Below are 27,785 nucleotides of genomic sequence, written 5' to 3'. Positions count from 1 at the left end.
TACATCTACAAAAAGGTACTACATGATTCGTTCATGCCTTAAAATTGTGAATTTTTAAATACAGCAAAACTTTATTATTTATATGCCCATTTCGCCGATTCAAGTTCATATAGGCAACCCAAATTACATAGCACAAAGTAGTGGGTCAGGATTTAGACAGCATTGTCATGTCATGGTTTTCAGACAAGTAGTTATTCAGTTATATTTATTATCTCACGTCGTAAATGACGTTTTTCTAACCGGTTGTCAGATTTTGTAAACTAAAAATGCTGTATAATGAAAACATAGATTTATAATACTCTAGATTGCGCCTTACGATCTTAAAATGGGTGACGGTTGCGACAGAGATAAATGAGCCTATTTGGTCGGTAGTCTCTTTCTAATTCAAGGGGAGTATCGACGACGTCACTATCCTACTCTGTCGTCGAGTATTTTAGATGGTTTGACAGTTCGAGCGGATGGCGACGAGAACTGGTCGTTTGTCTTCGGACGTGGATAATCCTGGTTCGAATCCCATACCAATCTTTACTTTTTTTATTTTTTATTTAATCAATATTGCGTTTATTAGATATTATTACATCTCTAAAATAAATCTATGCAAAGAAATATATAACAAATAAGAAAAACTGTATAGGTACCTATAGATTTTTAAAAATATAAAAGCCAATGTTATTTTTTTTAATAAGTTAATGGTAGAATAGTATAAAGTAATTAAAAATATTCGTAAAAAATTACCAATAATTAATATCAACATAATGTACCACCGATTTATTAATTGAATCGGTCATTTCAAAAACAACACGAGTCACATATTCCTAATTTTACAGAAGAGCAAAGAAAACTTAACTATATAGTCGAAAGATGGATGAAATGGATGACATCAAAATTCAGAGTTATATTGTAGTTTTGTTCCTAATGTTTTTACTGGACTGGTGTCGTTTTTGTACACAACGTTTATCTTAAAGGAGTCTATTCCTCTCAAAAAGTTAGTTTCTCAAAATTGTGGACTTTGCTGTTTTTGAAATGACCGATTCAATTATAAGTAATTAGACATTATTTTTATTTATGAAACTATTGTTACAATTTTTTAAAAAGTAGAAGCAAAACAAATATTATTCACATCATTCGAATAAGGACGAATTTATATTAATAACGAATGACTTTTATTTTACTATGCAGTTCACAAATTATGTATTCCAATATTAACTTACATAGGTACATTTATTATCTGCTAGATTTACTTAGGTCCATTTTTCAGATGTAAAAATATCTAATAAACGCAATATTGATTAAATAAAAATAAAAAAGGTAAAGTTGGTATGGGATTCGAACCACGATTATCCACGTCCGAAGACCAAAGACCATTTCTCATCACCACCCGCTCCAACTGTCAACACATATTACTCGATAAAGTGGGATAGTCACGTCGTCGATATTCCCCTTAAATTAAAAAGAGACTACCGACCAAATAGGCTCATTTATCTCTGTCGCAACCGTCACCCATTATAAGATCGCAGGGCGCAATCTAGAGTATTATAAATCTATGAATGAAAATGACTTGTTCAAATTGATTCATCAAAATAAATTGAATAAGTGCACCGGGTACTTTCTGATTATTTAATTTGTTTCATCAACGTCTACTAGTGAATCAATCAAGAAGCGTACGAGTTAACGGTTTTGTTTATGTCCATTTGTTTGTATAATTTTTCAAATAGTCATATATTTTTAAATAGTGTTATCTTATCACTATAAAATTATTGTTAGAATGGAAAAGACCGTAATGTAAATAACCTATGAATTAAGAAGTCATGCATTCATGTGAACACCAAAGAAAATGAAGATTTCAAAGGCAGTTCCTTTCTTTGTTTTCTTGTTTACTACAGCTGTTTATGGTAAGAAGGGAATATTTTTAATAACACATACTTATCTTTGTTTAGCTTATCTTATCAAAATCATTAATTTAATATTTTGAAGAAGTATTAAATTATATAAATAGAAACACCTGATATTAGAATCTCACTACACCATATTAACTTACTTAAAAAAATATTTCTGGAGTTCAGTTATCTGTTACACAAGTTATTATTTTTATATTTTGTGCCTTTGTTAACTGTTTGTTTATTAAATTACTAAGATAAAGATTTTGAATTATGACAAGTACCTGAGATCTCCTATGTAAGATATTGTGAATTTTGTACCCTTAATATGATAATGTCACCATATTAAACAATATAATCACCTTATTAAACAATATTACCCGGAAAGTAATTTTCTGATTTCTCAAATTATATACTCATGGACAACAATATTGCATATGCATGTGGAATGAAATTTTTTGTGCTGCTGTCCTTAGCCTCCCAGTATCATAGGAATAAGATTTCTTTTCTGAATTCGATGTTTTAAAGTATCACATAATGCTATAATCAGATTTAAATCTTATCTGGGCTATATACTGGCCAGTATAATTTTAAAAATTGTATCTCATCAAGGTAAATATTCACTATACTAGTGACATGAACACATGCATTAGCACCAATACTTCATATCGAATATGGATTTCAAACGGCAAAACATGATCTTCTAAAATGTTTTCAATGTACATATCAGTTGGCATTCTCCTAATCACCTTCACATGTTCGGTATGTCCTTTCAAAGCAAGACCGCTCCGTAGCACTATGCTGCTACCACCAAAACTCTGCATGAGGTTACAACTGACATACAGTTCGCCAACTCTTCTGTAGACGAAGTTTTGTAAATCTTGCTTCCATGGTGAACGGTATGCTAGATGTAACCTCATAGAGTGTTAATTTTGCTGGTGGTGGCATAGTGCTATGGAATGGTATTTCTTGGAAAGGAGATACCGAATTTCTGGAGGTGCTTCAGTGAATGACAGCTGATATGTACATTAACCCATTAGCGCCCACTGTACTCATTGAAGTACAGCTGCTATTTTGACATACTAGTGCTATATACAATAAAATAGTCAGAATTATTGCTAAGAATTGCTACTATTTTATTGTATATAGCCCTAGTATGTCAAAATAGCAGCTTTACTTTAATGAGTACAGTGGGCGCTAATGGGTTAAAATCATTTTAGAAGATCATGTTTTGCTATTTGCCAGCTATATTGATTGGATAACAAATTCGTGTTAATGCACCATGACTCAGCTCTTCATGTCGGTAGAATAGTGAATACTTACCTTGATCAGATTAAATTTAAAAATTATATTGGCCACCATATAGCCCATAGTAAATTTATATCAAATTGTACCATTTATATGATACATTAAAACATCACACTTGGAAGAGAAATTCTATTTCTATGACGCTGCGGCCAGCTCAAAAAATTTTATTCCACATGTTAATTTCAAAATATTCTATGACTCTCTGTACTATATTATTAACCTGTATGTTTCACTAAAAAAAGTAAGTTCTAAAAAATTTCCTTGCTGGTTTACACCTAATCTTAAAGAATTAATACATAACAAAGAAATTGCTCATAAAATGTTTAAAGCTACCAGATCACCAGAAAGCTATGTAGAATTTAGTCGACTTAGAGCCCAATGTAAACTTTTAACAAGGGATTGCTATACTAAGTATATTAATGAAACTGAAAACTCCATTAAACTTAACGTTAAGTCATTTTGGAAATTCGTTAATAGCAAAAGAGAAAACAACATAATACCTGACACAATGAAACTAAACGATTCTATTGCCTCTCATGGAAATGATATATCCAATTTATTTGCCAATCATTTTTCATCTGTGTATACTAACCAAAGACTAAATTATTACCATAACCAAATCCACTTCAACATTAGTGTATCTTCCTACCACATTCAAATATCAAAAATATATGAGAGATTGTCACAACTGAATAAGGGACACCTGGACCCGATGGGATTCCTCCTATTATTCTAAAAGAATACAGCTTTATACTATCTAGACCACTTTATCATATTTTCAATGCCTCTCTCGATTCTGGTGAATTCCCCGACTTCTGGAAACAATCTTATGTAACTCCTATTTATAAATCAGGTGTTAAATCTGATATTAAGAACTATCGCCCCATATCTATTCTAAGCACTATCCCTAAAGTATTTGAAAGCATTATAACTGAATTTCTTACTTACGACTGCTCTAGTGTTATTACTAACTCACAGTTTGGGTTTTCTTCCGGTAAATCTGTTGAGCTAAGTATACTCAGTTATACTGACTACCTATCTGAAGCCCTGGAGGAAGGCTTGCAGGTTGATTCAGTGTACACTGACTTCTCTAAAGCCTTTGATAAGATAAACCATGACCTTCTATTACATAAATTACGTTCTTATGGTATTGATGGTCTGGTATTTAGCTGGTTATGTAGTTATTTAGAAAACAGAACTCAAATGGTTAGAGTAAATCACTGTTATTCTAACATTTTTCCTGTAACTTCAGGTGTTCCTCAAGGTTCACACCTGGGACCACTACTATTTAATCTATTCATTAATGATATTACCACCTTGTTTTTCCCATACAAAAGCTCTCCTTTTCGCTGATGACCTTAAGTGCTTTACAATAATAAGATCTCATGTTGATATTCTTGGACTACAATCAGATATTAATAAATTATCCCAGTGGTGCTCTCTTAATGGCATGGAATTAAATGTTGGTAAGTGTTATATTATGCGTTTCTGTAGGAATCACCATTTACTAACACATGACTATACTATTAACAATCAAGCATTGCAATCATGCACACAAATCAGAGACCTAGGCATAATATTAGACTCTTCACTCAGCTTTAAACACCACATTAGTACCGTTTCCCAAAAGTCTATGAAAATGCTTGGTTTCATTAAAAGAACATCTTGTGATTTCACAGATATAAATTCAATGACAATTTTATATTGCTCACTTGTTAGATCTCATCTTGATTTTTGTTCTTCTGTGTGGTCTCCATATTATCTAGTTCATAAAAATAAACTTGATAGAGTTCAGCATACCTTTCTCAGATACGTAGCTTTTAAACAACATATATATCGTAGCAGATATTGAATTATTATTGAATATTACTTCATTAGAAACCCGTAGAAAAAGAAAAGATCTGACAATCTTATTCAACATTATTAATGGTAATAGTAGCTGTCCCGATCTTCTGTCAAAAATTGGTCTTTTTGTACCTACTTGGTCCACAAGACAAACTCAAACTTTTCACATAAGCTTTCATAGATACAACTATACTTACAACAATTTTTTACCATGAACACTTAACCTTGCGAATTCTCTAAATGACTTAAATATATTCTGCAATTCCTTGGATAGATTTAAAAATCATTTGTTGAACCTACAATGTTAGTGATATAATTTCTATCAGCAATTTTTTAAGCTTAAACTTTGTTTGTTTTTTATATCATAATGTTCTTTGTGTTGACACTGTTTATGGTTTTGCTTTTGTCTTTGTAATATTTTCTTTTTGTAATAATATTTTCTGAATTGGGCTTACCCGTAAATAAATAAATAAATAAAAAAAATACAGTAAAACCTCAATAGAACGGACCTCTATTTAACGGACTTCGGATATAACGGACAAAAAATCTGATCAAATGTAAAAAAAATTGAATACAAAAAAAATTAAATGAAATGAAAAAATGAATTCTGCAAGAAGAATCAGCAAGGACAGGATATTGGCACTGCTTTCTGCTAACATCAATGGATCGCTTGGATTGACTGCTGCTATAATGGTTGGCAAATATCGTAAACCTAGTCTACATCTCTGATAACTCTAAGAGTTATCAAAGATATAATGCATCATCTACCCGTTTTATATTATAGCTCTAATAAGGCATGGTTTATCACAGTGAGAGACTGGAAATATTGCCGAAAGAGGTGAAATATTTATTCATTTTAGACAACGCTCCTGCTTATCCCTCTGAAAGTATTCGACATTCAGAAGATGGCAATTCATGGTTCAGTGAATAATTTCGGCAACCAAACGAGTATATTACAGAAAGTTTATAGATTTTATTGTCTATACTTTGCTATCATTCGTCACTGTGGGCCTTATTATTGTTTTATATATTCTTAGCTTTGTTTTTCTTGATACATATTTATATTTCATCAGTGGTCTTAAGCTTTCCATCTTTTTACTTCCCTTTGCTAATCTGGCATTTGGTTCCCATTCTTCCTAACCTTTCTCATCTTTAATAACCCCCAGATCGTAATATGGACCACACTCTCGAAATTATGTTTCCTTGCTTCATTAGATATGAAAGTAAACTGGTAAAATATATTACGAAAGATAAAAAGTGTCTGATTCGGTGGTACAGTAACATTTTGAGTGTTTTATTTAATTTTTGTTCGTTACTTATGTACAGTCGGAAAAATGAAAGAATACCCATGAACGATCACATCAATCACTTATTTTGTATTTGCTGTCTTTTTCTATAACAAACGTTTGTTATTTATAGAAAAAGACAGCAAATACGAAATAAATTATTGATGTGATCGTTCATGGGTATTCTTTCATTTTTCCGACTGTATGTATTGTTTATTAGTAAAACTATTGGCTCATTTAATTACAGTGGAACCCCGATAAGTCGGCCCCGATAACCCGGAAGTCCGGCTAACCCGGACCGATTTTCATCAGATAAACATTTTGATTTTCAATATTTTGTATTTTTCAATTTAATTGTGGCTTATTTCCAATCAAAATAGTTAATTATCAGACAGACCTTTCAACAATAAAAATGTATGTAATATAATATTTGAGAGATAATGTGTACTTATGTGTGTAATTTAAACTATACGATATTAAAAATGACTCATAGCACACGCCGCAGAAACAACAGCCACCTGTCTGTAGTATCTATTCCTTTTTATTTCAAACTGTCAGCATTGTTTAGGAAAGACTATTTAAAAAATTCTTTTATAAACAATGGTCTTTAGTATTGTGTGTCTTGTATTGTTCGCTTCCATTTGCTTACGTTTGGGTTTGGTGTTTTTTTTAGTAATTTTAATGAGTAGGTACTGTGCATATTTATAAATATATTTCATGTTATTTCAATTCTAACGGAGTTTATCTGTAAGTATACCGTATTTTATTAATTTTTACCATATTCTCCGGCTATCTCGGATTTTCGATAACCCGGATCGGTCGCGGTCCCGATTAATCCGAGTTATTGAGGTTCCACTGTATTATATAAAAATTTGTTGAAAATATTTAATTCGAATAATTGTTTTAATTTTGTTTATGACTGCAAAGATTATATTATGTTATTGTTTGATCTGCAAAAAGGTCATATTCTTATACCCTTCATCATTTCTCTAGTGATTGTAATTTCTGAGACCTTACAATTCAACATAAACATATTTTTGAATAATAATATACATGAGTTCTTTCCAAGGCAGATGAAAACCTTCTGCTTATATTTGAACGAAGAATCCTGAAGGGAATATTCGGTGGCTTCTGTGAAAATAGTATTTGGAGGAGGAGGTACAACTACGCGATATATCACAGATATAAACATATATTTGGTGGTAAAGACATAGTATCTCTTATAAAAATAGGAAGACTAAGATGGGCAGGACATTTAGCAAGATCACAGCAGAACAACCCTCCTAGAAGAATCCTTATTTCACAACTATGGGAAGTAGAAATAGGGGTAGGCCAAAACTCAGATGGAAGGATGGTGTAGATGAGGATGGAAGAAAAATAGGTGCAGCAAACTGGCAACAGTTTGCAATGGATAGGACTGACTGATGTAATAGACTTGGGAAGGTCGAGACTCTTTGATAGGGCTGTAGCACCATTGATGATGATACATAATGAGTACACTCATTCCTTTACTATAGACAATGTGCTGATTTATTAACAAAGTTGTACTAATATTTTCTGATAAAAGTGTATCCATTCACAAGTCCTTTTTAGCCAGTCCGTCTAGGGTGCTTATTTTGTAATTTTTTATTTATACCATTTTTCTGGTAGTACGCTTCTCTTTAACCATAGTTTAGATGTACTGACCAATTTGTTTTGAGTCTGTCTTTCCATATTTATGTGAATGCAGTAATTGTTGGAGTAGCCCATTTACATGGTCAATTATTTTTTTAATGTAATTTCTAAGTAAAATTTGAAGTTATTTCCTATTAATTAATATACATTTTTTACTTCTAAGTCAATTTAAGTTATTTCACAATGGTATTTTTTTATTACTATTATTTTTATCAAAAACACAAGTCTTCTTTAACCATAGTTTACCAAAGATCAGCTAATCAATTTTATTTGATTCCCCTTTGAATATAAGGACATAGTACATAGTTGTTATAATAGCTGTTGCAAATGTGCTCTTGTATATACTGGGGAGTTATTCCTGACATCACTCTTTATGTTACAGGGGAGTCTCAACTTTTCGTGCAATATCAAAGTGTTAAGTTGATTTTCGCAAAAGTTATAGCAAATTTTTTATTTTCGAAATTTAAGGTTTATTTTGCAATTCTGACATCACTCTTTATGTTACAGGGGAGTCTCAACTTTTCGTGCAATATCAAAGTGTTACGTTGATTTTCGCAAAAGTTATAGCAAATTTTTTATTTTCGAAATTTAAGGTTTATTTTGCAATTAGCAAAGCAACAAATAATGTTCACACGAAAATTCGAAAATTTGCTCATCTACTAAAATATGAATACTCTAAATAAGATATTTAATTATCCTATTTTTACCTGTAGCGATTTAAACAAAAAAACTGCCATTTTTGACACTTATTTGTTTTTTTTTGTTTTGATTCTGACCTTGGTTTAGAACCTTTAGCCACGTAATTACATATAAAATTATTATTCGTTCATACAAAATTGTCCAGTATACACTTAAAAATAAAGAATAATAAAAAATAAATCTTACAAATCACAATGTCTACTTACTATGTTAATAAATACAACTATGCTAGTTTTTTTTCTTTTTTTTTTTTCACTACGATAGGAACTAAATCTGATTCAACCTCTCGGAGATTTAGAACCTCTTAGTGATTTTTTTTAAATATTTTTTTTATTTATTTTTTATTTTTTTATATATTTTTTTTGATTATTTTTTTAAATATTTTTTTTAAATCTTTTTTTATATAATTTGTTTTTTTCGAACATACATAGGTTACAAAATAATATAATTACTTACAGGAAATATCTCATTCATACATAATACAAAGGAAAAACCTATTCATTCAAACTTATTTGTTAATAACTAAAATTCTCGTCCGAACTGTGACGGGCATTTTTGTATTTATAATGTATCAAGTATATAGTACCCAAAAAACTCATTTGCAACCTGGCTGCTTAAGTGTCCTGACAAAAACCTTATTTCTCTGGACTAGACTGGCTAGTAACTAACTGAGAAACATGAGAATTCGGCCTCTTTGTCTCGTACAACGAGGGGGAAGAATGAATTAACTTTTGTGAGTGTGTAATTTAAGTTTTAGAGTAAATAAAACCTTTAGTTCGGTCGGCTTTTAGATTGTCGGGGAACATGAAATCCAATAATATTCTAATCTGACTGAAAGACTGAAAATGTGTGAGAAAAAAGAAAAAGAATGTGTGTACTCTGTACGCACGTAAGAAGTTATACTTCTGTTAAGTATATGATTTAAACGAAATCAATATACTTTAAACAGTTTGTGTACTACTTTCCAAAAATTTTTATTAAAACAATACCAAAAATTAAAAAAATTAAAGAATAAAACACACACATACACATTGAAAAATGCCACAAATGATTTCTGAACAATAATTGTTGCCAAAAATTTTAATTAAATACGTATTTTCTGAAAAAAATTATATAATAATATACTTACAATCATAAAATGTATAAAAAAACTAAAAAAATAATAACTTGCATTGGAACTCGAACCCGCTTCCCGTCTATCCCGCCGATCGAAAGTCAAAGCGAATTCCCACTGCGCCACCTTCGCGTATACGTCATGTGGGAATATACACAAACTGAACGTTTACACCATAAACTTTTTGACATTTTGTTTATTTATATGAATTTAATCAAATTATTAGTTTGATTTTTGTCGAATTAAAATACAACAAAATATAGAGTAAGAAAACGATATATTAGATGAAGATTTGTAGAAAGTTTGTTCGTAATCAGATTATGTAAATTAAAGCATTGCCTACTAATAGGCAAAAATGCATTACATATTTTTTTACATTTTCAAATAGGTATGAAGATAATTTTTTATTGCAATACAACTGAAACATTTAGAATTACGTACCTGTGGCTTTTCAAAACTATTTAAAAAGTCACTACAATTATAAATTTAATTTTATTTCTGTCCTCACAACAATAAAAACTAATATAATATACAACATTTTTGTTTACCGATAACCTCCATATTGAACAATTATTGACAGATCATTTCAACACCCAATCAGAGCCCGTATAACGACTAATACCATACTGTTGGTGTGCGCATGCGCCCAGTAAAATAAAAATTCACTCCTAATCTCAGAATAGGGGTTATGACCTTGTTTGCATAGTGTAAAAATTTCCAAGTCAAAGAAGTTTAGGACAGATGGCCGAAACATGTGAGTTAATTTAAGAAATAGTCAAAAATGCGATAAATTATCTATTGCGATTGTGTAAGCAAAGAATTTTAATTATCGATAATATGTTACAAGTTGTAACAGGTACCTAACAGAGAAAATTTAAGGTTTCCAACCCAAAGTTCACAATGTAGATTATAGAAACAACGTCAATAAGTATTCTAATTATTAAAATAACCTAAATAGTAAATATTTGTATAGTCTGAGTCACACTATCACCACTGTGGTTTTATCAAATCCTTTTTCATATCTTTGGTGATATTGGGTTTGATAGATAATTCAGTTACGGAATTAGGTATTGTGGTCAACTATTAATTTAAATACTTTTAAAAATCTCCCGTTTATTAAAATAGAAAAATTGAATGTCGTTTTGACTTTAGTCATTCTATATGAATATGTACTTTTACTTTTTTAAGATATTTCTGTTGTCAGCATTAATCAAATTTCATGTAAAATGGTATTTTTGTAAATGTTTAGGGATTTCAATCTATTAGATGATTTTTACGAAAAGTTTCATATAATTATGCAAAGATCTGTGACGATTATGACTCAACGAGTTAATCTATATTATTGTTATCATTTCCACACCACTTCAAAGAAGTGATAACTTTTGGCGGGTATTTTTATAGTGGTAATTTTATTTTGATTTCAAATTGATTTATATTCTCTAAAAATTATTAGTGGAAAGAAACTATTAATTATATTAATTAATCAAAACATTAAAAACATTACATTCATTTTATTGATCCCCGAAAGAAATTGTTGATCCCCGTAGATTTGGTTTATTTAGAAAGATGGAAGTGTGATATCACCCATAGGCGTAACCAGGGGGGGTTTTGGGGGTTATAACCCCCCCCCCATTGGGATGTACTTTGAGCTCTATACGCTTAACACCATAGCCCTTAGAGACCTTCCAGTAGTTGTAACCCCCCCTTCAGGTAGTTGTAACCCCCCCCCTTAGGATCATCCTGGTTACGCCAATGATATCACCACTATTGTGGTGACAACAAATCAATATTTGCTTTGTTGAAACAAAGTAATATATAAAAAATATAATTAATTTTATCTACTGTATGGTTGTATCAGTACAAAGATCAAAACTTTATGTTGTTTTTATTACCAATAACATAATAATATCCGTGTAAGAATAGTTAAACGATAACCTACTGAATATTTTAGACGGAAGTTAGAAAAACAAAAAAATCTTTCTATGTAGATCTAAATGCGCGTGTAGTGAAAACACAATAGTAATATTAGACCAGAATACTAGGAAAAAATAAATCGATTTTTAAATACAGCACCTATCGACTTACAACTTTTGGCATTGTATTCGGGATAAACTCAAATCATACTTTACCGACACAAACTCAAATTATAATTTACTCTGCTCCAAAATACAAATTAAATTAAAGAAACTAACAAAGCCAACTAAGCCTAGTAAGATATATCTCGACCCCTTAAAAACACCCAAACGCGCGAACACATATCACAGCAGATAAATAGTAAAATGCACAGAATATCAAATATACCAAACGAAAACAGAACTATTAACGAATGTTGGTACGATATTCAAACTCGATTTTAGAGGACGTAAGGGAATCTTTAAAAACACCTACAATGTTGGCAAAAAAATGACTGGATGAACCAAGAAATTCTAGACCTGATGGAAGTTCGACGAAAATACAAAAATAGAAATATGATCAAATACCGTGAAATCAACAAACTCATAAAGAAAAATTAAACAGGCCAAAGAATCCTGGCTCGAGAATTCATGTAAAGAAATAGAAGACCTCCAAAAAAAGCATGACAGTTTCAACCTCCACAAGAAACTTAAATATACCTCCGGAATTAGAAAACAGAAAAATGCTCACGTACTTAAAACCGCAGACGGAAAAATTTGTAATCACGAACAATAGTGCAAAGAATGGAAGAGACACATCAGTGGCCTTTTTGACGATGCTTCTCGAGAAAATGCTCCAAATACTACCTGTGACACCCAATTAGACAGAGGTCCCAGTATGCTGAAGTCAGAAGTCATAAAAGCAGTACAACAAGCCAAAAACAATAAAGCACCTGGGCCTAGATTCCGTGCACTGTAGATATCTACATGTCGCTTTCTATCGATATTTGAATATCAAAATATTTGAATTTTTAGCTTTAATTGAATTATTTTCTAGTTTTGCTAGGTTATACTCTAATTGATAAACTAGAACAAAACTAGAAAATAATTCAATTAAAGCTAAAAATTCATATATTTTGATATTCAAATATCGATAGAAAGCGACATGTAGATATCTACAGTGCACGGAATCTAGGCCCTGGACCAGATCAAATCCCTGTTGACCTACTTAAACTTTTAGATGAGGAAAACATTACCTACTTGACTTTCTTTAACAAAATTTACAACGAAGGAAAAATACCAGATGATTGGTTGGAGTCACTGTTTATAACATTACCAAAGAAAAGCAGGCCCACCAAATGCAGCGATTTTAGACTAATCAGTTTGATGAGTCTCACACTTAAGATACTTTTAAATATTATACAAAACCGAGTATTCCTTCTGTGCGAAACTAGAATGGGTAATAATCAATTTGGATTTAGAAATGGTCTAGGAACTAGAAAATCACTATTTTGTATGCGCGTTTTATTACAAAAAAATTGTGAATTGCGAAAGAAAGTTTATGTTTGTTTAATCGACTTCGAGAAGGCATTCGACTGAGTACAACATGATACACTTTTCGATTACCTGCAGGCAGCAGAACTTGACCACTACGATATAAGACTGCTGAAATACTTATATTAGAATCACGTAGCCTCTATCCAAATTGTAGACAGTCGTACTGAAAAACTGCCGATAAAACGTGGAGTACGACAAGGTTGTGATTTATCACCCACCCTTTTTAATCTGTACTCTGAAGAAATCTTTAGGGAGGCTTTGGATGACAGACAAGAGGGAGTAAGGCTAGGCGGAGAAGTAATCAACAATATTAGATACGCTGACGATACAGCCATGCTTGCTGAAAATTTACAGAAAGATCTTCAGACACTACTAAATCTAGTCAGTGAAGCAAGTTATCGGAGAGGGCTTAAAATCAACATTTCAAAAACAAAGTGGATGGCAGTTGGAAAGATTAATATAGATCAAGGTCAGCTTTCTCTTGATGGAGAGGAGTTAGAACGGGTAAATCATTTCAAGTACCTTTACAGCTGGTTAAATGTAAATTGTGACTCTGATGAAGAGATAATAACTAGGATCGAAATATCATCATCATCATCTTGGTGCTACAGCCCTTAGAGGGCCTCGACCTTCTCAAGCTTTCTACGCCATTCTGTTCTGTCCCTTGCTTGCATTTTCCAGTTGCCGACTCCGATCTTCTCGGCATCCTGTGTTACCCCGTCCATCCACCTCACCTTTGGTCTACCCCGTCTTCTCATTCCACGGGTTGCGCTGTTAGAATCTTTTTTATCATGTTCGATTCAGGGGCCCGGGCTACATGTCCTGCCCACTGAGGGGGTTTCGCTTAATTATAGTGATAATATCTTTTCCACCAAACGTAAGCTTGTAGATATTCTGCAGTTCAAAGTTATATCTACGCCTCCATATTCCGTCCTCACAGACCGCTCCGAATATCTTACGTAGCACCTTTCTTTCAAAAATCGACAGAGCGGATTCATCTGTTTGAGTTAGCGTCCATGCCTCTGATCCATATGTGAGAACGGGGACTATCAATGTTCTATACAGCCTTATACGAGTTTTTTGAGACAGACGTTTGTTAGCTAAGTACTTTGATATACTATGATAACACCTGTTAGCAATTATTATTCGTCTTTTTATTTCCTCTGATGTGTTATTATTGGGGTTAACCGATGTCCCTAGATATATGAATTCTTTGAACGCTTCGAAGTTTTGATCATTGATGATTAGATCTGCGTCAACATTTCCAGCTCTTGTGTTTGTGTTAGTCGCCATGAATTTTGTTTTATTTCGATTTATCGAAATATCACGGAAGGCTTTTATGACCTGGAAACCAGTTTTATGTAACACAAACCTGTCGATGAATATTCGAAAGAAGGTGCTGAAATGTTATGGGTGGTCTATCCTATTGTATGGTTGTGAGACATGGACGTTAAAAACCACAATTCTAAACAAAATAGAAGCATTCGAATTGTGGTGTTATCGACGAATCCTAAAGATATCGTGGTTTTCGCACACTTCCAATGAAGATGTTCTTCAAATGCTGAATTCAGAACGTCTGCTCATAAGCATCATAAAGAGGAGAAAAACAGAATACTTTGGCCATATAATTAGAGGACCTAAATACCATGCTTCGCCTTATAATACAAGGAAAATTGGAGGGAAAGAGATGGATTGGTCGAAAAAAACTTTCATGGCTGCGTAATATTAGAAATGGTGTGGCTGCACAGTAGAAGAATTATTTCGCGCAGCAGCCGATAGAGAGAGATTTCAGGAAATTGTAAACATGATGACGGCCAACGTCTGAATACAGACACGGCACCTAAAGAAGAAGAAGATTCGGGGTGACGTCAGGAAAAAGTCTACAATAGAAAAATGCGTGGAAATGTTTAATTTCATTTACAGTGTATAAAATGCAAATGTCAAAATCAGTATATTAAGGATCAGATTTTGTTACTCGAAGGTTTTTGGGGTCGCTAAACACGAATACGCCATCAGCACCGACCCCCGGAGCACTTGGTGCCCAAGGTCACTGGTAAGGCACGTCATCTTCTGGAGTTTCGAGGGTTTTCGCCACTTAATTGATGCAAACAGATTAAGGCTGATTTATCTTCAGACGGACGAGACGTGGCTGTCTTACGGAGTACGTTGAAAAATCGTGTAAATAATATGAGACATTGGGTCTATTGAATAAAAAGAAGTATTTGCTTTTACTACCTCGTATTTAAGTATTTACTTAAGAGTAATTGAATAAAACATTAACCCTGCTGTCCTGTTCGGGTCTATTTGACTAAAAAAAAATAATTCTTATTTTACAAATTATTACGCGGCATAATGATTTGATGTTTCGTGACTTTATTACCTAATATGAGGTCTTTCAATTGCATATGAGATAAACAATCAACGCCCTGATTTTTTTGATAAAAATTAAGTTGTTACCTAGGGTACGGTCGGGTCAATATGACCCACGTATTTAAACCGTTCAAAATTACCTACGTATGTATGTTTAGTTGGCAGTATTTTATATTTTCACAAAAACAGTGTTTGTCAGTCTGGTACATCTATAAATAAAAACAGGTTTCTGCAAGCTAGAACTTGTAAAAAAATTGTAGTATAGCTGGACGATGTTGCAAACCAAATTGTAAATATGATCAACACGGAAGAACAGCGTGTTTTTTGAACCAACTGGAAAGACTTAGATAAAATTAGTTTCCAAGCATACATCGGTCTTTTGTTTTTAGCTCGAGTTTTTAAGTCCCATGGTGAATCAACTGAAAGTTTGTGAAATGAAGAAACGGGTCGTAGTATATTTCGATCAACAACGTCCCTGGAGGTATTTACAAAAAGTTCGCAAGTAATACGTTTTGATAACAAAACTACTAGACAGCATTCAGAGGAGACGTTCTGATAAACTGTTTGGGAAAAATATGGCACACAAATTTGTGCTCCATGTACTTATGAACAGTAAAACTTCTTATGCCCTAAAATTACAGATCTATACAGTAAAGCAGGTACCGAGTCAGAACGAAATCAGGGAAAGCGTATGGTGTGTGACTTGAGTAGTAGATTTGAAAGGCCACAATATTACTTGTGATAACTTTTTTACATAATAAAATTTAGAACAATTTCTTCTCAAAAAGTAGAATGTCGTGGACTATAAAAAAAATAAACCAGTAAAAGTTGCAAATAAAGAAGTTCATAGTTCGTCTTTTTGCTTCACGCAAGATACCATTGTTGTTGACAATATTACTCAAAATAATAAAAATGTTGTTCGTATGAGTACCCTGCATCATGAATCAATGCATCATGCATCACTTTCATCAAATGAAAAATTCAGTAATATAAACATTAACATAATTATTTATACCGGGTGCCCAAAAAATTTTTTTTTGAATTAAATTTATTGACAAAAAAAGAAGAATGTGTGTAATTTATTTAATTCAAAATACATTTTACTGCCTCAGAAACAGGAAAAAATGTTTATTTGGCAAATAAATATTGTTTTTTGCTTAAATTCAATATTAAAGCCGCCACCCACCAGCCTCATGACAGTTTGAACATTTAATTTAAGCGAAAAGCAATGATTATTTTTCAAATAAACATTTTTTTCAGTTTTATGAGGGCAGTAAAATGTATTTTGAACTAAATAAATTACATACATTCTTCTTTTGATGTCACTAAATTTAATCCAAAAAATTTTTTTTGGACACCCTGTATAAATAATTATATTAATGTTTATATTACTGAATAGAGAATTTAATTACCTTTCAAATGAGCTATCACACGACCCCTATTCTCATTTAAAAAAATTATCGATGACGTCATCACGCCCAGATGGGTGACGTCACTAGTATGATATATATGCCAAAAAGTCGTAATTTAAAAATAAAAATTGACCTGTTTCGGGATTTTTTTCCAAAGTCATCCATTCTCGAGAAAATGAATTTATTCCAACCTTTACGTGCTCACTGTATATACGCGACTAATCGACCTATGTGAAAGTTTATCGTTAAAAGTGATGAATTGATTCTATTCTCTCATAAGGATATTCACAAATATTATATCGGTACACACTCAACAATCATTATTGACTAATTATTATAAGAATTATTCTGATATAACAAACCCATTTGTTCTATAATTTTATGTACACTTTAAAGTTGTTATGACAACATCTTATCATGTTATGTTACGCCAGAACATCTAATCTATTTATTACAAGAACTGTGTACAGTGATGAGCACGCTAATAACCGACAAAATAACGCAAAAGATGGAAAACATAATACATTGTGATGTAAAAAGAGAAGAAACTACACACACCGGCAAAATTAGCCGAACACGTTAAAAATTGGACATGTTTGATGTCTCGTATTTCATAAACCAGTGGTCTGATTTGAGTGATTCTTTTAGTATGTTATAGCCTTAATATTTAAGAATATCGTTGTAATAATATTGTTGCTAGACAGGTAAATACCATTTTATACCGGGTGTACCAATCATACTGTGTTTTTTTCTTAAAGTTTGGAACACCCTGTGAAATATTCTAGCATATGTAAAATATTAGAATTAATACTCGATTGTAGACTTAGGCTTGCTTAACATTTTCCTTTTCGATTCATTTACTTATGTGAGATAATAAAAAAGTTATATGCGTTAACAACTATCCATGTTTTTCATCAATAAATCCTCATAGTAGGGGAGGAAAGTATACTAAATTTGCAGTTACTCGAGCGTTATGGGGACCTATTGGATTGTGAAGAGTATGTGCTAAAATCAGAAAAAGGTTAAGTGAAGTTTTCCATAAAGTGGGGGACTTTTCATTTTTTAATTTAATTTTCCATTTGAAACAATAATTTTTCTCCGATTATAGCGCTATCTATCCATAATTCGAAAAAATATGTCGAATAAAAGTTGCTTATTTTTAAGTAAAGAATCCAAATCTGCAATAAAAATTGGGGGCTCCTATTTAAGATTTTAAATTAAATCCCCCACCCCACCTCCGTGGGGGCTCATGACACCCCACGGAGAGGGGTGGGGGGTAAATTAAAAATTATAAATACGAACCCTGCGATATTTGTCGAAATGAACATCAGATCGTAAAACTGCAAAATACACATATTCAATATTTTTCAAAAATCTACCGAATGGCACCAAACATAACCCCCGCGGAGGCGGGGTGGGGGTTACATTAAAATATTAAATAGGAGCCCCCAATTTTTATTGCAGATTTGGATCCTTGACGTAAAAATAAGCAACTTTTATTCACAACATTTTTCCTATTATGGATAAATCGCGCTATAATCGGAAAAAAACGATTGGTGGAAATGGAAAATTAAATTGAAAGATTGAGAATCCCACACTTTATGGAAAACTTAACTTAACATTTTTTGGTTGTAGCACCCACTCTTCACAATCCACTCCAGGTCCCAAGAACGCTCGAATAATTGCAAATTTAGCATACTTTTCTCCCCTACTATGAGGATTTATTGATAAAAAACATGGTTAGTTGTTAAAGCACATAACTTTTTTATTTTCCAACATAAGCAAATGAATCAAAAAAGAAAATGTTAAGAAAGCATAATTCTACAATCGAGTTATAATTTTAATATTTTATATATGCTGGAATATTCCACAGGGTGTTCCGAACTTTAAGAAAAAAACACAGTATGCTTGTTACACCCGGTATAAAATGACATTTACCTGTCTAGCAACAATATTATTACACCGATATTCTTAAATAATAAGGCTATAACATACTAAAAGAATCACTCAAATCGGACCACTGGTTTATGAAATACGAGACATCAAACATGTCCCATTTTTAACGTGTTCGGCTAATTTTGCCGGTGTGTGTAGTAGAGGTGGAAATAATCGATATAAACGTATAAATTACCATTACATTACAAGTTTCCCACCTTTAGACGTATCGGAGGAGTATGACAAATGTCACTGTGACAGGACAATTTTATAAAATACTTTTGTCACAGGCGTTTAAAAATGGGAAACTATGTAATGTATTGTTAATCTATACGTTTATATCGATAATTTCCACCTCTACTAGTTTCATCTCTTTTTATTTCACAATGTATTATGTTTTCCATCTTTTGCGATATTTTACCGGTTATTAGCGTGCCCATCAGTGTATAAATAGGACCAATAATGTCAGAGATAATAATGTGGTTTTGAAAAACTTCAAATTGAAATCTGGAGTTCGGCAAGGATGTAAAACTAATAATAAACGAGATAATTCAATAATTATGCTCTAACTGTCACTATTTTCCGCCATAACTCGGAAAATATCGACGGCACGAAAAATTTGTAAGAATAGAAATGAGAGAAAATCATGTTTTCAACAATGGGGAACTTGCACATTTTTTTTTATTACATAATAATGTTCAGTTTTGTATAAAAATGAGATTTCCAAAATTTCCCGCTTCAAAAACTCATAATAACTTAGAAATACAAATTTAAAGTCTTCTTTATTTTAAAGTAGTTCAGACGGCCCGTGACGTCACATAGTTTTACATTAGTTTTTTATATGGTTATATCCATATCAGTGATGTGGGAGGGTTATATGTAAGTATATTCTCCTTCTTCTTCTTTAGTTTATTGGCCTCCACCTACTTGGGTATTTGGCCACAGCATCGTCGCGAAATATGGGAAAATATTTATATTGTAATGACATTTTTTTATCGTATGTCATTGTAATAATATAAAAAATATACCAGTTTGTTGGGATTGGAGTTTACAGTTTTTGAAGGAAAAAAGAGAAAGATTAATATGGAAAATAAAGAAAAACTTTATAAGTATTGTTTAGTGCCATTCTGTACAAGTACAAGCATTCAAAACCCCAATAAAATATTTATTAGATTACCAGGGGATAAAAAACGCCGTTTAAAGTGGTTATTTGCATGTCGAAAAAATATATTTCAGATAATACACAAGGTCTTCATGTATGTCAAGATCATTTTATCGTAAGTAGTCTGTTGTCTGCTTAATAGTGTTAAATAAAACAAGTATATTTTTCATATTATTTCTGTGTTTTATAATATTGCCACTATACTTAATAGGAAGTGTGTACCTACTAAGTTTTATCGTTAAATACTTATGAGAATAATAATCAGAATAAAATCACGGTATAAAATTAGTAGATATAATGGGAGTATAATATACGCTCTGAGCTTCGCTGGTGTCGCTCCTGGCGGATTACTAATTCAACTTTCACTGGTAATTTTTAAATTTATTATTTAATTGTTATCGCTTAATATTTACAACGCAAAAAATTAATTAAATTGTAATCGATTTTTTTAAGATTTTGCTAATCATTTTGACGTTCTATTGATAAAATATGAATTTCTTACTTCGGATACTTTCTCAATTATCGTGTAGATGGCGCAGATTAATTTATAATTACATATTACGGGACATTAAATAAACTTAAATTCAGCATTTAAAACGTAAGTATATTTAAGGTAAAAATATATACCACAGCTTTAACCAACTAATATTTTTTATAATTAATGTTTTTAATTTTAATTTTAAATTAATGACTTTGACATTTATGTCAAATTTCCGGTAAACGTTTACAGACTTGCCACTACTGGCGCTCGCGAATTTGTAAATATCCCCTCTACGTACGAGCTCACAGCGTATACATAATGTATATGTACTTACTTATCTGCTTTAACTCCCCGAACTTCTCCGACGGAAAAATTTTCACTTTTTTGAAAATATGTAGCCACCATACACATATCAACTATAGGTAAGTTATCAGACTGCCCTTTACAAAAACCCTCTTCGGTCATTTTAAAAAATATATCTTAAAAATACTCAAATATATCAGAAATAGAAATTATCAAATATATTTATAAAACTTAGTGTCAGTGTCAAAACGAATGCCAAACCTATGAGGGAACTTACACATTTTTTTATTACGTAATATTATTCAGTTTCCTTTAAAAATAATATTACCAAACTTTCACGCGATAAAACCTCATAATAACTCAGAAGATAATTTAAAATCTATATATTTTTTCTGTTTTCTGGCCTTGGTTTAGAAGAACCCTTAGCCAATGTAAAATAGTTCAAACGATCAAAAACGCTTGTGACGTTACATAACTGTATTTTCTACTGACGTTTATAATGTCTAATTTAAAATTATATACAATTTTGTTTACTTTCTTGGTGCAGAATGTGCATGCACAACTATATGACGTCACTATGCGTTTTGGACCACCTGTTTCAATTTGAATTTTTAATCGTCTTTAGGGGCCAAACGAAAGACAAACAAAACTTTTTTTTATCTTTGATACATGCTTTAAATTATGTTCTGTTGTGATTTATAACATTTTTTTCGAATTTAAAAATTTATGCAAGTTCCCTATTTTGGTTGTTAGGTATACTTTTTGTCGAAAAGTTGAAAATGGCGGAGCTATTGAGCAAAAACGGTTCTCGTTTAAAATCAAGATTGTTGCTAACGCAGTGGCGGAATTCAGTCGAGATTTTAAATTTATACTAATATTGACCCCACCCCCCTAAAGATTAGAAAAATAAAATTTGGGACAGCTCCTAATGCAAGGAGACTCGTCTAACCCGACTGGACTAATTCGGTTATTATCACTACAAAATAAAATATTCAAGTTTAACAAAATAATCCCATAAGACTCAATGTTAAAACGTCCTTACAAAATCTGACAGCGTGTCACGTGACTGTTAATAGGGGGGAAACGCACGGGGCGAATATTCTGCTACATCTATACAGAGATGAGCGCGCTAATAACCGGCAAAATAGCACAAAATATGGAAAACGTGTATTAAGTTGTGAGATAAAAAGAAATGAAACTAATAGAGTTGGGAAATTTAGCGATATTAACCAATAAATTTACATTATATTGATTGTTTCCCACCTTTACACGTATCAGAGGAGTATGTCAACTAAAACTGTCACTGTGACAGTGGTAGTTTCCAAATTTGTGCGATACGGATAAAGGTGGGAAACAATCAATATAATGTAAATTTATAGGTTAATGTCGCTAAATTTCCCAACTGGATTAGTTTGATTTCTTTTTATCTCACAACTTCTGTTCTATTTTGCTGGTTATTAACTCGCTCATCACTGTATACTAAAGTATATTTTGTATCCAAGTATATTGATTTATTAATTTACTATTGCTGTTTTTTTTTTTCAGGAGAACAAAAGTGTAACTATTCTGACCTAACAGAGGACGATGGGTGCGGTCCAAACGAATGGTGTGTAAAAACGAACAAATGTGAATGCATACCTCAGTACAAAAGAAAAGATAATACTTGTATACTTGAGACTAGCGATGATCCCAAATCATCAAACTACTCCAATCTAGTAGATAATCAAGGTAGCGGAGCTATAGTGGCTGGCATTTTAATTCCACTATTTTTAATAGTATTTGTTATGTGTGGTGTATATTTGACGAGAAAGTATCATCTTGTTTCGTGGTTGCGAAGTAGGTTACATAGAAGGAACGAAACGTATGATGAGTTTATGATAGGACAAGATGATGACGATGAACCACTCAGTTAAGTTCCCCTGCAGAGCTTTTAACATTCATGAAAGTTCAAATGTTATATTTTTTGTTATGATGCACAGTACAACACACATTTTCATGTTATAAGCTGTTTCTAGGTTCCTATTATACCAGATATGGATAGAAGTAAATTAAGCGCTAGATTATTTCATTGCCCTAATAAAAACAAAAATATCCTAGTCGTGATATTATTTTGTCGTGTTTTGTTTAGATCGTGATTTAAATGAATCAAATTGCCTATAATATTTTCATAACAGTTCAGTTAAAATCATTGAATTTATTTGTGGTCATTTTGGTGAAATATTAAGACTTTTTCTGAATGTCGCTTTAAGCGTAAAAACAGACGAACCACAAAGTAGCTTCTTTAGTAGTGTGGATCCACAAAGTAGTCACTTTGTGGATCCACAGAGTAGCGCTGCAAAGTGGTTCGTTTGTTTTTGCTCTTAGGTACCTGCGCACTTGACAAAACCGAACAATAACGGAACGTACCGTTATAGCCCGAAATTAAATGCTGTAACACGCATTTTCTGGCAAAATTACGTTAGCTCGGTCAGAGGATTTACATATTTCAGGGAAGACATAGGCGTAACTAGCGGCGTTTTGGGAGTTAGAACCCCCTCCCCCATTTTGGACGTACTTTGAGCTCTATATGCTTAACACCATTACGATTCCATACCCCCAGAGACCTTCTTCTTCTTGCAGTACCGTCTCCTATCGGAAGTTGGCTACCATCACAGCAATCTTAACTTTGTTCGCTGCAGCTCTGAACAACTGTATTGAACTGCACCCATACCACTCTCTTAAATTTCGCAACCAGGAAATCCTCCTTCGTCCCACATTTCTCTTTCCCGAGATTTTTCCTTGGATGATGAGTCTTAGCAGAGAGTACTTTTCTCCTCTCATTATGTGGCCTAGATATTCCAGTTTTTTCGTTTGTATGGTTTTTATGCCCCATCTTCAGCAGAACATCTTGATTTGTTACTCTTTCTGTCCATGGTATTTTCCACATTCTCCTGTAACACCACATCTCGAATGCCTCAATATTTTTGATGTTTATCTTTTTCAGCGTCCAAGCTTCCATGCCGTACAGCAGAACGGAGAAAACATAGCACCTCAACATTCTTGTTCTTAAGTTTATATTTATGTCCCGGCTGCATAGGAACTTTTTCATTTTGACAAACGATTGTCTCGCTATCTCTATTCGCCTCTTGATTTCTCTTGTCTGGTCATTAGTATCAGTGAAGCAAACCCCTAAATATTTGTAGGACGTAACTCTTTCAACTGGCTGATTATTTATTGTTAAATTCACATTGGTGTATAGTTTCTTCGTTACAATCATGAATTTAGTCTTTTTGATGTTCAGTTTTAGACCATATTTATTGGTATGAGTGTTTATGTTTTCCATCAAATACTGTAAATTTGCTAGGTTATCTGTTACTATTAACGTATCATCAGCGTATCGTATATTGTTGATTAACTCTCCGTTAATGTTCATACCAATATTTTGCTCTAGGAGTGCTTCCTGACACTGGAAGACCGTCTGGGGTGCTTCCTGACACTATGTCAGGAAGCACCCCAGAGACCATCCAGTAGTTTTACTCCCCCTTCCTTAAGGATCATTCTGATTACACCGTTGAGGGAAGATGTATCCAAAAATTATTATTGTTAGTTTGTTGTGTAAGGAAGAGAAACAACAGAAATTGGAGTTTCCAAAAAGGAAGCGTAGTAACTGCGTGCAAGAAAAATGAGTAAAAGGCGAGACACGGAAAGTGAATTGGCTACTTTATTTCCTCATTTCATCGATCATCAAGACAAATTTTATCAATACTTTAGAATAGGTTACGGAAAATATCAAAAACTCTTATCTATTGTAAAAATTGATGTAACAAAACGAAATACAACTTTTATAAGCTCTATTTCGCTAGAACATCGCAACATTTTCCCATTTTAATAATTGTCTCATGTGCTCTGATATTGCCTTCCAGTACTTATTTTTCTTTCTTTAATTGAAATAGTCACTAAAATTATACAACTCCTTATACCCACAATGAGTATTATTAATAGTTCGTCCTTTTTATTTTCCGATTTCATGTCGATATGTCAGTTTTACTATGGCTTTTCTAGGGAGTTGTTTTAACATTTCACTGGCAAGTAAAACCCAGGTGTTTTCATAGGATTAATGTTTTCTTTAATGTCTTTGGCCACTTTTATGGAGTGATTAGTTAATTTCACCTTTTTCTTGTGCGATGTTTCCCAGACGTTATTTATCACCTTCGTTTGACTGGATTTTTTTGAGATTTCAACAAAATTATGTAGATTGTCCAGTAATTCTTCAATTTATTGTTATAGTCCTTGGTTTTTAAGCCCTGTAGTACTACTCAAATTTTTTTGGAACTGTGCTAAGATTACTATAGGCTGGATCAGTATTTGTCCTGTTCCAAGTTTCAGCTTTTTGGTTTTCCCGATATTAATATGTAAATCGTGAACTAACAATAGATACTTTATCGAAGAGTCTCTGGAGATCTCCAAATTGTTGGCTACTACAGCTGTATCGTCAGCATATCTGATGTTGTTGACATTACTATTTAGATAATATAAAATAGTATTTTACTCTAAAATTTAGCTAGTTTTAAAGGCCACAATACAAACTAAACTATCGAAAATGTGCCATACATTAATTTTAATACATTAAATATTATGTACTGACTGACCGTATCCAACAAATGCCTCGAAACCTACAATTAAACTATAGAAGTTTCTCACAACGATACAAGTGCTTTGCATCTTGTGTATATAATTTATTACTCCTGTTGAGCTGCCCCTCCCCCCCACCTTGCAGAAATTAAAAAACAAATAGCGCTATATTACGAGCTTTCATATCCCGTAGATTAAAAATTTTAAGCTCATTACACTGGGCAGGAATTTAATATTTTTTGTGGCGGGGCTGAGTCAAGGTTGACTCAGCTCCCTTACTACTTAAAAAAAGAGATATTGAATCGATCTTTGCGGCAGAATTACGAGCTATTTATGAGATTTTGAATTGATATAATTTCGATTTTTGAGCTCATCCCCTTAACCCCCATTTAGCTCGAGAGAAAAATGTCAAGAAAAATTAAATTATATCGTATCGCGGATATAATTTGTATAGCTTATAAATTCTAAGAATATCTTAACATAGGCGCATTTCGAATATTGAGCTACAACCCCTTCGCAAGAAAACCTCTCCATCTTCCCGGCTTAAGAGAGAATTGTACTTAAAATGAATAAAATTATTTATTTTGCGACTACATATCGTTTATACATAACATATTATATGTGTATACAATATAAAATATACAAAAGAAATTGCAATTCAATAATCGAAATCGCGTATTTTGCTAACTCATAAATTAGTAAACGATATGTAGTCGCAAATAATTAATTTTATTCATTTTAAGTACAATTCTCTCTTAAGCCGGGAAGATGGGGAGGCTTTTTTGCGAAGGGGTTGTAGCTCAATAATCGAAATGCGCGTATTTTAAGAGTATTCTTGGAATTTATACGCTATACAAATTATATCCGCGATACGATGTTGAATCAATTAAATAGTTGTTTGGGGGTTAAGGGGATGGACTCAATAATCAAAACTATATCACTTCGAAAGCTCATAAATAGCTCGTAATTCTGCCGCAAAGATCGATTCAATGTCTCTATTTTTAAGTAGTGGGCTGAGTCAACGTTGACTCCACACACACAAAAAAAATATTAAATTTCTCCCAGTGTAACGAGCTAAAAATTTTTAATTTGCGGGATATGAAAACTCATTAATAGGTCTTAATTTAGCGCTATTTGTTTTTTAATTTCTGCAAGGTGGGAGCCAGCTCAACAGAATGTATTAATTTTGCTTTTCATAAAAGCATCATCCTCTTTGCCCTGCTTTAATGGAATTGTAGTAATCTGATCTCGTTCTTCAGTATTCACGAAGTTCAAAAACGTCAGAACAAAAGTTTACCTGGTAAATCATGAACCTAGAACGCCTCATATTTGCCCTATATACTTTGTGATCTTTCTGTTTCTAGAAGAGTTGTTCAAATGAATGACCATATTATATTTTAAAGAATTACATTGTAAGGACCTTGTATTTTGTATATTTTGCACTCTGTATGTTGATATTTTAATGTTAAAGGACAAAATGTCATACCAAAGGTAAAAATTGTTAGCTAAGTAAGCATAAATAAAAAGCTAATTTATTATTATTTTTTGTTTTTTATTTCTTGGGACGCCATCTGCATGTTAGATCTAGTACTTGTTATGTCGTTATGAAACAAAAGTTCGCTGACGACAATAAACTGATAAGCATATAAATATGATGTTCTCAGCATCTGCTCCTGATTTCCTTGATATCATCATTATGCAATCTCTTCCGTCCACTGCTGGACATAGGTCTCTCCCATTTTTCGCCACTCTCCACGGTTCTGTGCGTCTTGTTGCCATTTCTTGGACATTCGTTTAATGTCGTCCAACCAGCGTGTTGGTGGTCGTCCTCTCCTGCGTTTGTCTTTCCATTTCAGCTTGGCTATGCGTTCGACGACATTAGTGATACGTGATACCTGTTCTTTTCCTCAGATCACTTCGGAAGTTTTCCAGTTTGTTACGGATAAAATAAAGATCGAGAGATGATACTGAATAAATAAAGATGTTATATAAAGTTAGTTATAGTAAAGTAGTTGTTATCTCTCTCTCTCTTGTCGTTTCCCCATTACTGAGGATCGTGATTTCTTCCAATATTCCTAACAATGTTTCTCCATTGGTCTCTATCTTCAGCTGCTCTAAGAGCTTCGCAGAATGAGTTTCCAGCTGAATTCTTTATTTGGTCGGACCATCTAGTTGGTGATCGTCCTCTTGATCTTCTCCCTGGAACGTTTCCAGAAACGATTAATCTCTCCAAACTGTCGTCACCTCTGCGAACCACGT

General features: G+C 32.6%; 1 protein-coding gene across 1 annotated transcript; it reads left to right on the top strand.

Moving 5' to 3' along the window:
* The first annotated feature begins 1,515 nt into the window (after positions 1–1,515).
* On the top strand, positions 1,516–27,067 carry LOC114336127 (uncharacterized). Its single transcript, XM_028286452.2, has 2 exons — positions 1,516–1,892; positions 22,461–27,067. The coding sequence occupies exons 1-2, from the start codon at positions 1,835–1,837 to the stop codon at positions 22,826–22,828; spliced, it is 426 nt and encodes a 141-aa protein (XP_028142253.2). The 5' UTR covers positions 1,516–1,834; the 3' UTR covers positions 22,829–27,067.
* The last annotated feature ends 718 nt before the right edge of the window (positions 27,068–27,785 follow it).

The sequence above is a fragment of the Diabrotica virgifera genome, chromosome 6 (assembly GCF_917563875.1).
Source record: "Diabrotica virgifera virgifera chromosome 6, PGI_DIABVI_V3a".
In the NCBI taxonomy this organism is placed as follows: Eukaryota; Metazoa; Arthropoda; class Insecta; order Coleoptera; family Chrysomelidae; genus Diabrotica; species Diabrotica virgifera.
Note: the sequence above shows the minus strand (reverse complement) of the source record. Positions and strands in the feature narration are given on the sequence as shown.